This window comes from Phyllobates terribilis, unplaced genomic scaffold (assembly GCF_046119375.1).
Source record: "Phyllobates terribilis strain yellow unplaced genomic scaffold, ASM4611937v1 Scaffold_1__5_contigs__length_1240528914, whole genome shotgun sequence".
Classification (NCBI taxonomy): Eukaryota; Metazoa; Chordata; class Amphibia; order Anura; family Dendrobatidae; genus Phyllobates; species Phyllobates terribilis.
In genome coordinates, this window is record NW_027362761.1 from 710,055,445 (window position 1) to 710,073,251 (window position 17,807).

At 44.3% G+C, this 17,807-nt stretch overlaps 1 protein-coding gene across 4 annotated transcripts in view; it reads left to right on the forward strand.

The window, feature by feature from the left end:
- Positions 1-13,334, forward strand: part of DAZAP1 (DAZ associated protein 1) — a 68,132-nt gene extending 54,798 nt beyond the window's left edge. For 2 of the 4 annotated variants that reach the window (XM_073686255.1, XM_073686256.1), the window contains exon 12: positions 12,342-13,334. In XM_073686255.1, coding sequence (XP_073542356.1) covers positions 12,342-12,514 — 173 coding nt within the window. In that variant the 3' untranslated portion in view covers positions 12,515-13,334. The remainder of the gene's footprint in view (positions 1-12,341) is intronic. The other 2 variants (XM_073686257.1, XM_073686258.1) reach the window with 2 other exon arrangements.
- Positions 13,335-17,807: the final 4,473 nt, after the last annotated feature.

The following is a 17,807-nucleotide window of genomic DNA, read 5'->3' on the forward strand; positions in this document are numbered from 1 at the left end:
TCAACTCCTGACCAAGCTACTACACTTCTCCACCCTGCCAGAGACTTTTGCCAACAAAATCGACCTCCTTTTTCTACATAGAGCTTAGAAGAATTCAGCTAGTCAGTTTTTAATTGTCATATGCCTAATGGAAAATAGAAGAATTAGCTGGGTAGAAAGGCAAAATGAGCAATTGTAAGTACACAGTGCCGTATAATATGATTGCAATATATTAGGAAAATAAAAATGTTGATGGGAGTGCTTCTTTAATACCCAGGGACACAGATGTACATGGCTAATAAATAATAATAATGTTTATGAAGTAAAGTTCAGGCTCCTGAAATTTTTACTTTATTTGTGATTTACTGATTCACTGCTCATTGGGATGCACTGGGAAAAATGGGTAAATCAATTCTCCCATTGTATTCCATGGGGGAGTTGAGTTGACATAACAGCAAATCAGACTAAATCCTACCAGACTTGAGCACAAAGTTCCCTTTACTATTCAGATTCTGTATAGAATCAGTTTCCTTCACTGACACTGTGTGCGCACTTGGTCCATGCAGTGTCCGTATGTAAGGGGTTAGGGAGTTACATCAGGCAGCTCTCCAAAGCAAGCACGGTCAATCATCACAATGTCCCAGAGAAGATTATCCCCAGATTATGCTGTCATTTTGGGGAAAATGAAAGTTTAGACCAAGGAAAACAATAGTATACACCCTATAAAATTTTACTTTAAATACCGGTAGATGTTAAAAGTATCCATAATATACAAGGAACAATAATTCACATAGAAGTATGGGGGAGGAATAGTAGGGTAAAAAATACAGTCAGACTTGCCCTAAAGGGAAGAATGCCCTGCCTGACAGCGGAGTTTTCACCCTAACGAGTCAGCGTGGTGTCCCCGCTCCATGGTGGCTGTCCCTTACCTGTCCCTACCTAACCCTATGCAGACATACAAACATAGGAAAAAGAAAGACATCACTTCAGTGAATAACCAGATGGCAATGTCGCAGTTAACATGCTGAATGAAAAAGGTAATAAAAAAGCCATGCATCAGTTATATTGGGAGAGGGGAAAATTCAGATACCAGATGGATTATTATTAATACAAGCAGAAGTTATCCCAAATACAGGATTCCATTTAATGACAGAAGTTCAGTCAGAGGAAAATTGATTAACTGGGTATTAAAACAGAATCCGAGGCATACAGTTGGCCAATGTAGAAGGTATTAATCCCCAAAGTGACTGACTGTTATCATAGTACAAACCCACGAATATTCAGATCAGGATTGCTGTCTGGTTATTCACTGAAGTGATGTCTTTTTCTGATCTGATTATTCGTGGGTTTGTACTATAACAGTCAGTCACTTTGGGGATTAATACCTTCTACATTGGCCAACTGTATGCCTCGGATTCTGTTTTGATACCAAGATAATCAATTTTCCTCTGACTGAACTTCTGTCATTAAATGGAATCCTGTATTTGGGATAACTTCTGCTTGTATTAATAATAATCCATCTGGTATCTGAATTTTCCCGTCTACCAATATAACTGATGCATGGCTTTTCTTTTACCTTTTTCATTCAGCATGTTAACTGCGACATTGCTGTCTGGTTATTCACTGAAGTGATGTATTTTTTCTTTTTTCTATGTGTATGTCTGTATAGGGTTAGGTAGGGACAGGTAAGGGACAGCCACCATGGAGCAGGGACACCACGCCGACTTGTTAGGGTGAAAACTCCGCTGTCAGGCAGGGCATTCTTTCCTTTAGGGGCCTATAGGGTAAGTAGGACTGTCTATTTTTTCCCCTATTATTCCTCCCCCATACTTTTATGTGAATTATTGTTCCTCGTACAGTACAGACCAAAAGTTTGGACACACCTCATTTAAAGATTTTTCTGTATTTTCATGACTATGAAAATTGTACATTCACACTGAAGGCATCAAAACTATGAATTAACACATGTGGAATTATATACTTAACAAAAAGTGTGAAACAACTGAAAATATGTCTTATATTCTAGGTTCTTCAAAGTAGCCACCTTTTGCTTTGATGATTAATTTGCACACTCTTGGCATTCTCTTGATGAGCTACAAGAGGTAGTCACCGGAAATGGTCTTCCAACAATCTTGAAGGAGTTCCCTGAGATGCTTAGCACTTGTTGGCCCTTTTGCCTTCACTCTGCGGTCCAGCTCACCCCAAACCATCTTGATTGGGTTCAGGTCTGGTGACTGCGGAGGCAAGGTCATCTGGCGTAGCACCCCATCACTCTCCTTCTTGGTCAAATAGCCCTTACACAGCCTGGAGGTGTGTTTGCGGTCATTGTCCTGTTGAAAAATAAATGATGGTCCAACTAAACGCAAACCGGATGGAATAGCATGCCACTGCAAGATGCTGTGGTAGCCATGCTGGTTCAGTATGCCTTCAATTTTGAATAAATCCCCAACAGTGTTACCAGCAAAGCACCCCCACACCATCACACCTCCTCCTCCATGCTTCACAGTGGGAACCAGGCATGTAGAGTCCATCCGTTCACCTTTTCTGCGTCGCACAAAGACACGGTGACTGGAACCAAAGATCTCAAATTTGGACTCATCAGACCAAAGCACAGATTTCCACTGGTCTAATGTCCATTCCTTGTGTTCTTTAGCCCAAACAAGTCTCTTCTGCTTGTTGCCTGTCCTTAGCAGTGGTTTCCTAGCAGCTATTTTACCATGAAGGCCTGCTGCACAAAGTCTCCACTTAACAGTTGTTGTAGAGATGTGTCTGCTGCTAGAACTCTGTGTGGAATTGACCCGGTCTCTAATCTGAGCTGCTGTTAACCTGCGATTTCTAAGGTTGGTGACTCGGATAAACTTATCCTCAGAAGCAGAGGTGACTCTTGGTCTTCCTTTCCTGGGGCGGTCCTCATGTGAGCCAGTTTCTTTGTAGCGCTTGATGGTTTTTGCAACTGCACTTGGGGACACTTTCAAAGTTTGCCCAATTTTTCGGACTGACTGACCTTCATTTCTTAAAGTAATGATGGCCACTCGTTTTTCTTTACTTAGCTGCTTTTTTCTTGCCAAAATACAAATTCTAACAGTCTATTCAGTAGGACTATCAGCTGTGTATCCACCAGACTTCTGCACAACACAACTGATGGTCCCAACCCCATTTATAAGGCAAGAAATCCCACTTATTAAACCTGACAGGGCACACCTGTGAAGTGAAAACCATTTCCGGTGACTACCTCTTGAAGCTCATCAAGAGAATGCCAGGAGTGTGCAAAGCAGTCATCAAAGCAAAAGGTGGCTACTTTGAAGAACCTAGAATATAAGACATATTTTCAGTTGTTTCACACTTTTTTGTTAAGTATATAATTCCACATGTGTTAATTCATAGTTTTGATGCCTTCAGTGTGAATGTACAATTTTCATAGTCATGAAAATACAGAAATCTCTTTAAATGAGAAGGTGTATCCAAACTTTTGGTCTGTACTGTATATTATTATGGATACTTTTAACATATCTATTAAAAGTTAAATTTTATAGGGTGTATATTATTTTCCTTGGTCTAAGATTGATTTATATATCCACTTTTCAGAATTGAGCCTTTGGCTAATTGGTTGTTTTTTTTTGGAGGAAAATTAAAATTTGCAAAATATGTATATATTGGGAATAAAATGTGAAACTTAAAAAAAGCAGGCTCTCAAATGCATGCTCGGCTTTCCTTTGTCATCTGGATAGCGTTTTACACAGTTTACAGATATTGTACAGTGCTTTATTTGTAATATTTTAGCGTTCATTCTGAACCAAATATACATTTAATCTGCAGTTTATATGCTGCATGTAAACAGGTTATAAAATGCTATAGGAATTTTAATACAATTATCACATTTTATAAAAAATTCTCCCTCTTTAAACCTATTAAATGTGTAATAGTGCCATCAGCGTATGTTCCATTCCTAGTGTTCTCTGGCGCTCGTGTCTAATCTTGCTGGGAATGGCACCTATGCCCATGGAAGGGCGGAAGAATGCAGAGGAAAGAACAGTAATGCGCATGTGGGAGAATTCCTCTTCCCGCGTTACAGGGACAGAGTAAGGCTGATAGGGGGCGAAATATATGGAGATGAAGTGTGGAAGCCGTTATTTTCCGGGCAACGTACTGGCAATAGCCTGGAAAAGCATGTGATATGAGACATACTGGTATCTTTCTTTTCAGCAGTCTATAGCCTGTGTGCCCATATTAATCGTTTATATAGTTTAAAATGCGGTTACAGATTCTCTTTAACTCACCCCTAATGTGATGGGTGAAAGTCAACTCTTTGCAGTAAGTTTTGTCAAGAACTACTCCCAGCAATAAGTTGTTCTGAACACAGATGCATATTACAAGGTATGTTTCCTGACCGTGAGAAATTCATTAGTGCTCACGTTACATTTATAGAACTCAAGCAGTAGGAGGTCTTCTGTATACCTAACATAGGAAACACCAATACTGCTGTATATACATCACATAGGAGACACTGGGGCTGGTATAAATACATCACATAGGAGACCCTGGGTCTGCTGTATATACATCTCCTAAGAGATGCTGAGAAAAGTGTATATAATCACTTGAGACGCTGGGACTGTTGTATATACATCACATTGGAGACTGGCTGGAGCTTATACATCACATAGGAGACACTGTGACTGCTGCCTTCTTAATGGGGACGGGAGTGCAGAGTGCACTAACTTCACCCACAAAGAACGTCCTTATGCTTGCACTGGCCAGCGTCCGGACGTAATCCTTCATTCCATGCGCCGCACTGTTAAGTAGTGAACGCTGCGTGTGCGTGCTCAAGTGTGAAAATAAAGACTAATTAAAGGCATGGCAAAACAGGGCCACCGGTCCAAGCAGTGCCCAGGAGTCTGCAAAAATGACATTGTGGGCAGTGTACGGCCTGCAGGCTGAAGCTTTCCCACCCCTGCTTTACTAAAACAAGAAGTATTGTCAAATATAAATCTTACCCATCTATAATTATGTATACTTTTTAGTTCTATGGATATATGTGATGTACACAGATCCCAATTTAATTTGTTGCAACATATCCCCAGATGTATGGCGTCAAAGACCCATAGTCCCTCATGCTGAAAAACATTTGTTTTTGAATTTTAAAGGTAATCTGTCATCGGGTTTTTGACACCTATTCTGAGAGCAAAATAATGTAGTGAGAGAGACCCAAAATCCAGCAATGTCACTTACTGGGCTGCTTACTGTAGTTTCCATAAAATCTGTTTCATCAGCAGGAGATCATCATTAGAGGACTAGTAAATCGATTGCCAGGTAGTTAAGCATATTCATGAGCCCTGTATAACCCCACCCCCACACACTGGCAACCTTCTGTACACGCTGTACATGTGCAAAAAGCTGCCGAACAGCGGCATTCAGACAACTGGTAGATCTGCTGCAGATAAAAGTGATGGTATTTAAAATTAGTTGGTTACTAAATTGTAGTTTATGGTTACTCCCGCATTTCTACATGGTGATGGCGGAAATTTCCCCTTCCCCACCACCCCCTTAAACACTTCATAGGTACCTATACCATTTTTGACGTTGCTAAATTTTCCTGTCACGTTATTTTTGTACAGTAACAAAACAGTATCTTGCAAGTCTGCATCAATGAAAAGTCCTATCCGTTAACTTGATATGAAATGTATTATTGTCATGCTGTTGCCCACAAGTGACAGGGAAATGTTTAAAATGCACGGACAGTGTATTGTCCCCACGTAGCCATGACGTTCTGTTTGTCCCGGAAAAAGATCTTTTTTCTTACAGCTCAGATTGAACGTTGAAGGCTGCAGCCAATCCATGGCCGCTGATTGATTGCCAAGGTCACATGATTGCCCACCAGAAAAGGAAGTGAGGAAACTGGTGGGTGATGGTCAGTGATGTGGAGGAGCAACAGGGGTCTAGTTGGTGATGTGTGGGTTTTTTTTTTTTTTTCTATGACCCCCGTCGGCTCATTTTAATACAAAAATATGTCGTGAACAATCCCTATAAATAAGTTTTCAGGGCTGTTAAGATGAAAAATCCCTGCTGCTCCATTATCACTAGTCAATGATTCCCTGGGAGTCTGTGTTTGCATCTCCCTACTGCTGATCAGCCACTTGCCAGTTCACTATAAGAATGAGCGAACGTACTCTGTGATACTCTGATATCACTCGAGTATCTGGGTGCTCGGCACTCAATGAGCATTGGCTGGTGTTAAGATTTAAAGCTCAAATTCCCGCCCCTCATGTTTGGCACCTGTTACACAGCCAGTGACTACCTGCCAGTCACTGTAATGCCTTAGCCATCTTTGTAGTGGTATTACTGTGATTGGCTGGCCGCATTACCTCATCAGAGATCATTAAAGGACAGGTGCTGCCATGCTCGGGACGCTATTCCATAGTTCAGGGACAGTTGTGATTGAAGGGAGAGAGCAGTTATCTAGGCCTGTTTGTGCACAGTTTAACTAATCAGAGTCCTGTAGTGGTGATACTGGTGCTGATACTGAACCATCATACTAACAGTCCTAAGGGCTAATCCTGTGCTTTGCTGTTTGTATCAAATACATTCAGCATTTAGCTTTAGGACAGTTGCAGGAGCAGGGAGAGTGGCAGAATACAGCTAATAGGCAGGGCTTAGGGTTTTGCAGTCCATTGCTAAATGTATAGCTGCTGCATGTGACCATTCCTTTTTTTTTTTTCTTTGAAAAAAATTTACTATATGGTCATCCATAAAGTTTAACGTGCTTAGTGTTACATTACAGTGGTATTAAACTTCAAAAAGCCGCTTTCCCTGCTGCATGTGACCAATTTTTTATTTTTATTAACAATAAATTTGGTTTCCAGATACTTAGCAATTAGAAAATGCGTAAGGCATAGGTATCTCTTGAATCTTATTTCAAGCACACAAACCTCTTGCATTTCACTGGTTAGACACACATCCTCCATCTATGGGAGAGCTACAACGAAGGATAAATGGCCTCCTCTTTCCAACCAGATTATATCATAAACGTAACTATTCGCAAATTCGAAAATACAGTACAGATCAAAAGTTTGGACACACCTCATTTAAAGATTTTTCTGTATTTTCATGACTATGAAAATTGTACATTCACACTGAAGGCATCAAAACTATGACTACCTCTTGAAGCTCATCAAGAGAATGCCAAGAGTGTGCAAAGCCGTCATCAAAGCGAAAGGTGGCTACTTTGAAGAACCTAGAATATAAGACATATTTTCAGTTGTTTCACACTTTTTTGTTAAGTATATAATTCCACATGTGTCAATTCATAGTTTTGATGCCTTCAGTGTGAATGTACAATTTTCATAGTCATGAAAATATAGAAAAATCTTTAAATGAGAAGGTGTGTCCAAACTTTTGGTCTGTACTGTATATGGAGTCCTTGGTTGGATACTCCAGGGTTGCCCACAAATCTTCTAATTAGAGATGGCATTATTAATATTCTATCCCTTTGTTACTCACTTTTTTTTTATCTTCATCCCCCTTCTACGAATGTTATACTCCGTTATTCTAGAACTGGGTTTGGGTTTAGGGTGGGTTAGGAAATTGAAGTTAAGATACTTTGTTCATGTTTTATGAAATTACTGTCATTTGTTATTTGAAAGATGGAAAATTTGAATTTGTAGTTTTTCAGTGAAAAATATTTGATTAAAAAGAAAATGCATAAGGTGTGCGATAAGAGATCGGGAAGTGGAATTGCTGATGGTGGACATGGGGCAGGCGTGACTACGCCTATTGCTGGAGCATAATAAACACGCCAATCCACGACAAATAACTTCCTGTCCCACTTTGCAGGGAGGCACAGGACACCACTTCTGAAGCCACACCAGTGCGAATAGGTGGTAGTTTGGATAGCAGATAATGTTTCCAGCATGCTTGCCAGCACCACCCAGTCTTCCACACGGTCCGGTCTCACCAGCTAACAGTCTGGATCACTTATTCCTCAATCTGATCCTCCTTCCTTCCCACCATGTCGAGTCCCAGGAGACCAGTGATCCCACACTATGACACTCTGAATAGCTCTTTACAACATAATTTCTTGGTTGTGGCCTCTCACCCTGCATGGTCCAAGAGGGAGGAGATGCTGTTTAGTGATGCACAAAACTTAAGCCATGGCCACAAGAAGATAACTGTGGGGGAACTGCAAATTTTGTCTAGGAAGGTAGATAATGATGAGGCACAGTTGCCGATAAGTCAGGTTGCTAAGTCACCAAGTTAAGTGGACCAGGGTGCGGCGGTTGAAGATGAGAGGTTGTGGATGACTAAGTCACCGACCCAACCTGGGAAGCTGGCATGCAAAGTGAGGCCAGCAGCGCTGAGGGGGAGAGATTGGCAGCACCGAAGCAGGCAGTGGGGTGACCAGAGGGAGAAGGCAGGAAACTTCCACAGGTCCGACACTCGTGAATTTCTCTGTCAAAGAGTTAGGTGTTCCCCATCTGGGGCTTTTTTTTAAAGAGCGTTCAGACACACAAAAAAAAAAATGGTAATTTGCAAACTGTGCCATGCCAAGATCAACAGGGGCCTGACCACTAAGACCCTAACCACCTCCAGCATGATCAGGCACATCTCATCTAAGCACCCAACTCGGTGGTCCTTTTGCCTGTGTCCACAGTTGGTGCCAGTGGGTGACACCACTGCCTCTTCCACTGTGCTAGGTGCTTCCCAATCCCTGTCTTTAACTCTTGGCGCAGATGCCTCCCGCCCTGCACCTGTCCTTGCACGTTCAAAGGCACCATCATTAGGCACTTCCTAAAACTTGTCCCAGCACAGTGTTCCGCTGTCCCTAACACAGGCCTTGGAACGAAAAAGAAAGTTCCCATCCACCCACCACAGGTCTAAATTCTAAACTGACACATTTCCAGGCTGCTTGCCGAGGAAATGTTGCCGTTTAGGATTGTAGACACTGAAGTTTTTTTGTTTTTTTTTGACTCATGGTGGTAGCAAACCCTCGGTACTCTGTCCCCAGCCACCCCTCGGTACTCTGTTCCCAGCTGCCACACAGTCTCTCGGTTTGGCGTCCCCGCCTTGTACCAGCACGTGTTCAGGAACATCACCCGTGTCCTTAACATCGAAGTTACTGACATTGTACACTTAATTACCGACACACTGACAAGTGCTTGTGGCAGGGATGCTACATTTCCCTGACTGCACACTGGGTGAACATTGTGGAGGCCGGGGCAGAGTCCCACCCAGGCATGGCAAAAGTGCTACTGATGTTGAGGATTGTTGGCCCTACTTGTATCAGGACTTCCTACACCAGTTCCTGCACCCCTTCCTGCTCATCCTCCATCTCAGATTTATCTCTGAGCACGTCGTCAATATCAGCCAGAAGTTGGAAGCTCTGCAGCACTGCCTCAGCGAAGTGGCAACAGGCTCTGCTGAAGCTTATTTGTCTAGGAGACAAATCGCACACCGATGCAGTTATTGAAAGGAATAACAAACCAGACAGATCTGTTGCTCTCGCAGACGAGCCTTCTACCAGGCATGGTCGTGTGTGAAAATGGTCGTAACCTGGTGGCGGCCCACGTGCTCAACTTGGTGGTTGAGCGGTTTCTGAAAACGTACCCAGATTTGCCAGAGCATCTGGTAAAGGTATGCCACATCAGCGCCCATTTCCACAAGTCTGCTACAGCTGCCACCACTCTGGCAGTTCTGCAGCTGCGCATGCAGTGCCAGCTCACCCACGCGCTGGAACTCCCCCCTACAGATGCTGGCAAGGCTTTATGAGCAGCAGAAGCCAGTTGTCGAATACCAGCTCAGTCTGTATTCTGGGCAGCCTCCACACATAACTGTGTGCATGTATGTCTAACATTTGTGTGATTCTCAAAGACTTTTAGGACGCCACAAAGATGGTGAGCGGCGAAGACACCATAATCGGCGCAACAATCCCACTTCTGTGCCTACTTAAACAGTCACTGCTCAGTTAAAGCTGAAGCTTTGCATGCATACCAGGTGGAGATGGAAGAAGACCTGAGACGGAGATAATACCCAGCCTCATCTCATCTGCTCAGCGCGGATTGGGTAACAATGAGGAAGTGGAGGCTGAGGAGGAGGAATGGGAGCTGGTTGCTAGCACAACAGAGGCTAGTGCCCACACAAGCTTCAACCCGTCTCCTACGTGGATGGGCTAAGGAGGAGAATGAGGAGGAAGAGATGGAGGAGGAGATGGAGAGTAATAGTCATGGTGTAGACAGGGAAGTGTTGGCTGGAGGGAGCTTGGCACATATGACTGATTTTATGTACCACTGCCCTTCCTATGACCCTCGCATTACATTCATCTTTGCCAAAAGAGTACTGGTTGTTCATCCTGCTAGACCCACGCTACAAGGAGAACCTTGCATCTCTACTTCCTGAGGAGGAGAGGTCTACTAAAATGGTGCTATACCAAAAGGCCATTGTAGAAAATGTTGTAAAAATTCCCACCAGACACAAGCAGCAGGGGCAAGCTTCCTTGCCCAACCAAGGAGGAGAGGCGAGGGAAACACACACCAGGTACAGCGGAGGCAGCGGTACACTATCAAAGGGCTGGGCCAATTTTATGACACCCTCCCAGCGTCCAGGCCCTGATCGGATATTTTTGACAAAGAAGGAAAAGTTTTTAAAGATGGTCAAACAATACATGGCCGACAAAAACAGTGTATTCCCTAATTCCTCTACGACCTTCAACTATTGGGTCTCAAATCTGGATACCTGAGCCTTGGAGGTGTTGTGCTGCCCTGCCGCTAGCATCTTGTCTGAGCGAGTTTTTAGTCCCGCCAAGAGGATCATAACAGACAGGCGCTTTCGCCTGTCAACTGAAAGTGCTGATAGGCTCACTCGGATAAAAATGAACAAAGCCTGGATTAGCCCCGACTTGTCCACACCACCAGATGACAGCAGCACAGTGTTTTTAAACTTCAGTATTTGAATAAGGCCCGCAAGTTGTTGCCTTCAAGGATCTATGGATGACTGTATTAACCTCCTTATAATTTTTCCTGGCTTTGCAGCGTGTGCAAAGCCTTTGAGTGTAGAAGTGCAACAACTACACTTTTTAATTTTTTTTTTTTTTTTTTTTTTTTTTTAGGAGGCACTCTTTTGGTGCCATCAAGTGTGTATGGATGACCCTGCTTTTAATTTTTGGCAGGCTTTGCACTTGGTGCATAGCCTTTGAGTCTAGGAGTAACACTACATTACAATTTGAACATGTGTGAGGCCCTCCTTTGTCTAATGCAGGGTGTACCTGAGGTCCCTGTTCCATCAAATTGTTGGCAGTTCTTGCTTCCTTCGTAAATTACACTGAAATTTCCAATTTTTTAATTTCAATTTTGGTTTACTTAAATTTTTTTTTTTTAAATCCTTTTTACATTTTGCCTTATATACAAGTCATAGAGGAAAGAACGTTTAAGTTTTTTCCCTGTAAACGCCAATTTCTCATCAATTTTGAATGTTTTATTGTCAATTCTTAAAGTCGAGTAAAAGTATGACACCATTGTTCTCAGTAGCGATTTGGGAGTCCTAGATTATTCCAGGGGTCTTCCCCATGCTGTTCCCCATTCAGCACTTTGTCCCATCCATTTCAGCATTTTCACTGGCCCCCCAGACCTCCTTGTAGGGTCTGCCAGAACAGTGCTCGGATTTCCCATCGACTACAATTATACTCATTACTCGAAACGAGCACCCAAGCATTAGGAATTGCTTGGTTCGAGTAATGAGCATCTGAACATTTTAGTGCTCGCTCATCCCTACACCACATCTTAAGCTGTAAGCAGCCATGGACTGGAGACATTAGACAAGCAAAAATTTAAATGGTAATTTAAACTTGAAGGGTGCCATGCATACCAGGAAGAGGGATGTGGGAGGGGGCCATGCATACCAGGAAGAGGGATGGTGGGGGCATGCATACCAGGAAGAGGGATGAAGGATGGGGCGGGCATGCATAGCAGGAAGAGGGGGCCACGTATAACAGGAAATAGGGGGCCATATATACCAGGATGGTGGATAGTAACAGAATTGGGGGACATTACCCCCTATAACAGTGTCAGCAGCAGACCCCCTCCCCCTTAACAGGGCATCATGACCACATCTTTTGCTTTCATTTTTTTTTCTATTTTCCTCCTCTAAACGCTAGGTGCGTCTTATGGTCCGATGCGTCGTATAGTCCGAAAAATGCGGTACATTTGCCAATTGATACAAAAATTGCTTCTGCTATGCCCTTGTGAAGTACACAATCCCTATGTGAACTGTTAGTACCGTTACTAGTAACGAAGTGCATCCTACCAACAAAATGGCCACGAGTAGTGACAAGTTATACTCGTCATATGTAACCTAATACTGTCCTTTATTCATTGTAGGATATGGACAGGACATGAGTGGGTTTGGACAGAGTTTCTCGGACCTCAGCCAACAGCCCCCATCTTATACAACAGGACCCACTGCACCAGCATCGGCAGGCCCGGCCGCTGGGGGAAGTGGCGCGGGACGAGGGCAGAATCACAATGTGCAATTCCACCCCTACAGACGTTAACATCAGGGAAGCGTATGCACAGAGGAGACTAGAGGGTACATCCACCTCTGAACTTGTGACAATCACCTGGTGAAGACACATCCTGCTAGAGACTTTTGGAGGTTGTACGTTTGAAGGAGAAGCTGTGGGTGTTTGGACTAAAGTTTTTACATCATTTTTTTGACCCATCAGCACAAATAAAGCCAATGAGTCACTGGTTCCAAACAGGGTTTTGAAAACATCTGCAGCTTTAACAGAACTCTTCAGGTTTATTGGTTCATTTTTGTTTTCCTGTTTTTGGGGGGGTGGGGGGGAATTTTTCTTTTCTGAGCCTTTGTTTTACCATGAATTGTAAACTTTTATGTTTAAAGATATAAAATATATACATTTAAAGATTGTGAATTTTTTAAAAGAAAATTTTCTACTATGTATGCAGGTTTATTTTTTAATTTAATTGCAGGGTTTCCGGTGACACTGGAGTTCAGAAAAATTTTTAACTCCTTGCTTCTGAATATATTTTCCTTAATTTTATTTTGGGGTTGTGGGTTGTTGAGGGCAATAAGTCAGCATCTCCAAGTTACCCAATGAGTTCCTACTGAGTGTAGTTCTTAATTTTGTTACTTGACATGAGACAGAGTGCAGGGAACAGCCACCTGCTCCGAAGTCACCGATGTAGAGACTTGATTTATGCCCCGTGCCTGTCGCATCCTTTTGCTGATAATCCGGGGTAAAGGAGCCATCTCTCAATGTAAATTCCTCAGGCTGAAGGTTTGCAGTGCATTTTGCACTAACTGGTGAATACCTCCTGGTTTGAATAAAGAAAAAATCCTTTTGGATTGTACCTTGTGGTGTCTTTCTTTTAAGAGACTTTCAGTTTTATCTCAACAAATTCAGAACAAAAGAAAATTATTCACATACACATTTCCCCTCTGATACAATTTAAAAGGCTATACCTATATTTCACAGAATAATCTAATTGTATTAGTATGATCATGTCCCCCTGTCTTCTAATACAGAGGTCCCCAACCGCCGGTCCGCGGACCAGGACTGGGCCGTTGGGGTTTTTCAGCCGGTCCGCGGCGCCGCTGACAGCTAGCTCCGCGGCTCTGCGCCTGGTTTTCTGCCAAAGCCGTGACAGCTCGCAGCTCCCGGCAGAGAACATTATGCAGGACGGGGTGGGGCGTCGGGCGGGTCTTAGTGACGCGGCCCTCCTGCACAGCATGGTGTGTTCCTGATGGGGTGGGGCGGCAGGCTCTCCTCACTGACACGCCCCCGGCAGAACATGTTATGTGGGGCGTGCTGGGGCAGCAGACTGGCTTCAGTGACGCGGCTCCCGGTACCGGTGTTCAGTGTGTAGCGCTGCTAAGCAGCAGCGCTGTATACACTGACGCTCAATGTACAATGCTGCTACTTAGCAGCGCTGTACACCGAGGTCCCGCCAGCATCCTCCCCATACAGCTCCACCCCTCCATAACCCCACCCCCATATGACCAAAGCCCCGCCCCCACCGGGCCGTGGAAAACTGGTCTTGCTTAAAGCCGGTCCCTGGTGCAAAAAAGGTTGGGGACCTCTGTTCTAATAAATACAGTACAATTTTTTTTTTTTGTTTATCCACGGTTCTTGTCATAAGTTGTGATAGTGTGAACAGAGCCATATCGTCATGTTTCTTTTACTACGGTCATGACAAACTCACAACTTTTATCGATCACCCATGACAGCACCATGAGAGATGGGATCTGCCCACCAAGGACAGGATACCTACAGGCTAAAAAAGGGCGGCACCTCTTCCCCTTTGCATCAGTTGGTTTCCTGTCCTTGACTGGGGAACCTCGTGCAGGCGTACCGGAGTCAGAAGACTGGAGTATTCCTTTCCCAGGCCTGGCTGGCCGGCTCAGGCAGCTATCCCTTCTCTGCTTTTGCCGATGCAGGGTCCCTGGAAGTGCCAGAGCGGGTCCAAGGGGACTTTCATGCTTGTGCAGACGCAGATGAGCCGCATCCCCGGGCAGGCTCAATGCGGCAGGTGGTCTATGGTTTGAGCTTGCTCCATTGCTGTTGTCCCCTCCCTGTAGCTCAGAATGCTGATGTAGCGTGGCCGGCCTGATGACTCAGGCTGGGAGGCGGGCCTGTGTGACACGCCGGGAGGCTTGCTTGGTATGACGCGGGAAGGTGTGCCCGGATGACTTACAGGCGCAATGCAGTGATGCACGCCGAGAGGCGTGTTGGTGGCGACGTGCACCCGACTGACATGGGCGTACTGATGCCAATGCAGGAGCCATGTGACCTAGAAATTCCGGGTAGTATCAGGGAGGAGCACATGGGCCAGTATAAAACAAGCTGGCACCATTGCTCATGTGCTTCCTAGCTCGCCTGTCCCCTTCAGGAGAATGGAGACAGATTTTTTTATTTTATTTTTTTCTCATTTGTTGCCAGGGAAAGAAATGTGTTGCTAAATCTAAGCACAAGGAATGTGCACTCAGGTATCGGGGAATAACATCTTACTGTCGGAAGAGGCTTTGCCAGTCCTGCATAGAGCAGACAGTTGCAGAGTAGACCGCTAACTTCGTCACTGACTTAAGGTCCATCATGAGGGCGGAGGTTAAAGAATCCCTTAAATCCCTCTCAGAGCGGCATAAAGGGAAGAAGATTAAAGGGGCTAGGGAGTTATCCCCGGTGTCATATACTTCCACTAAATCTGATTACGAGGATGACTCTGCAAGTCCTCCTCTTCAGACAGTGGCTCAGGGGATCATTGTTTCCTGCTTGAAGTGGATAGACTAAGGCAGTCAGATCCACGATGAGCATAGTGGACTCTAGGCCGCAAAAATCTGTGCAGGACATTGTTCCAGGGAAAAGACCAGAAAAAGCATAAAGCCTTTCCGTTAAATGAAAGATTCCAGAAGGAGTGGAGAAAGCTGGAAAAGAGGGGCTCTCTTCCCCTATCCTTTTAAAAGGAAATATCTTTGACGAGCCTTCTTCATCTTTCTGGGACAAAGCCCCTAACCTGCATATGGCAATAACAAAGGCCTCCAAGAAAGTTTCTCTGCCCTTTGATATGGCGGCATTGAGGGATCCCCTCGATAGGAAATCGGACACCTTTCTTAGGGTACATGGGAAACGTCAACGGGGCCCTGAAACTTGTGGCTACAGCGTGCACGGCTAGGTCCTTAATGATCTGACCTGGATCGCCTGGAATTCTAGTTAAAGGACAGGGTGGCAAGGGACAACATCTTGGCCACTATTCCGCTTATTTGGCGAGCAGCGGCTTTATCGGACACTTCTGCAGACTCTGTTCGGCTGACTGCAAAGTTGGGCGCCCTGTCCAACGCAGCCCTTAGGGGCTTGTGGTTGAAGTGCTGGCCAGAGGATATTCAGGCCAAAAAAAGATTTATGTACCATTCCATGTGAGGGGGAGTATCTGTTTGGCCCAGCCTTGGACGAAATTCTGGAGAAAGCGGGGGATGCCAAAAAAAGGGATTCCCTAGCCTATCCATACAGACGATCCTTCCGAAAGAGGAAGTTTGTCTGAAGAAAACGTCCCAGGGAGCAAGATAGATGGGAATATCGCAGAATGCAAGGTAGAGGCTTCAGGTTTTTGATCTCTTCCCAAGATGCTAGGAAATCTGGTCAATGACTCCTTTCCCAGGTGGAGGGAAAGCTTTCCTCCTCCTTCCCTGCCTGGGAGGGAATTTCAAACAGTAGCTGTATTTTTAGCCTGATAAAAACAAAATTAGACTTACGGTAATTCGATTTCTAGGAACCCTCCACGACAGCACCACGGGAGGATACTCCCTGCCCTAATGGGGACAGGAAACAGAGGTCAAATAGACCCCCCTACTTCCTCTCAAAAATTATATATATATATATATATATATATATATATATATATATAATTATATAATGCTTCAACATTTATTTACACCAACAATGATGCAACTAAAATAGTAGGATTACTCATGCTGTTGTGGAGGATTCCTAGAAATCGAATTACTGTTAGGTCTAATTCTATTTTCTCTTTGCGTTACCCTCCACGACAGCACCACAGGAGGAATGCCAAAGAATCATTCCCTAGGGAAGGACAATGGCTTGGAGGACTTTCCTCCCAAAGGCTAGATCAGTATTAGACATTAGATCTAGTCTGTAATGTTTCAAAAAGGTATGGACCGAGGACCAGGTAAAGCTCTGCAAATCTGCTCGATGGAGGGTCTTGCCCTTTCAGGCCATGGGCCCGATACGGCTCTGGTGGAATGTGGCGGGAACTTTTCTGGAGGTACCAATTTTTGGTTTTCGTAAGCTCTACATCTTGCTTTCTTGATCCAATTTGCGATCATGCCCTCTGAAGCCTTTTTCCCCTTATTTTGTCCATGGTGTTGTACCAAGATATTTTGATCCCTCCTCCAGGATCTTGATCTTTGCAGATAATGAAGGACCGTTCTTCGTATGTCCAAAGTATGGAACTCCATCTTTTTACTACTGGACAGGTTTTAACGGAAGGAAGGCAGCACAATTTTCTGGGACATGTGAAATTCTGAGTCTATCTTAGGCAAGAAAGATGGATTCAGACGAAAAAAAAGTCATCTAGACAGTTTTGTGCTTCCCTGTTGGCGTAGATGAGCAACTGTGGTCATGTTGTCTGAATATAGTTTTATATGGGTTCCTTTTATCAAGTGCACCGCAGCTTTTAGTGCTTCTTCCACTGCTTTCAATTCCCTGAAGTTGGAGGAGCGGAGACTGATGTTTTGAGGCACTCACCCTTGAAATGTGGCATGCAAAACTTTGGCTTCACATCCTCTTCTGCTGGTGTCTGTTGTGACTGTTGAAGATTTTGATCCCAGGCTACTCCTTTGTTCAGGTTTCTGGGATTGAACCACCAGCTGAGTGAGGCTTTTACCTGACCTAATAAGTGGATGGTTTTGCTTAGGGATCCCGGAGCACCGTCCCAGCAGGATAAAATGTAGGATTGGCAGGCTTATTGTGTGGACCTGAGCCCATGCTACCCCCAGGATTCACAAAGCCATCGAACCTAGGGCTGACATCGCAAATCTGAGATATTTTCCTCTGATGGTGGTTCTTACCGCCGTGAGAAGCTCCTCCATGTGTTCTGATGAAAAGTAATAATTTTTATTTTTATTTTTTTTTTTTACCACCTGGGGTCTGTTCAGTCCCCAAGGACAACTCGTCTTCCTACCACCACTCATTGGAGAAGGATTTCGGACTTTACTGAGAAGTCTGAGTTAGACTGTTTCTCCATACATATCTTCTTCTTCTTAGCCTCTGAAGGTGTTACTGAGAGACTGGGCAAAAAAGAGGCTAGGGT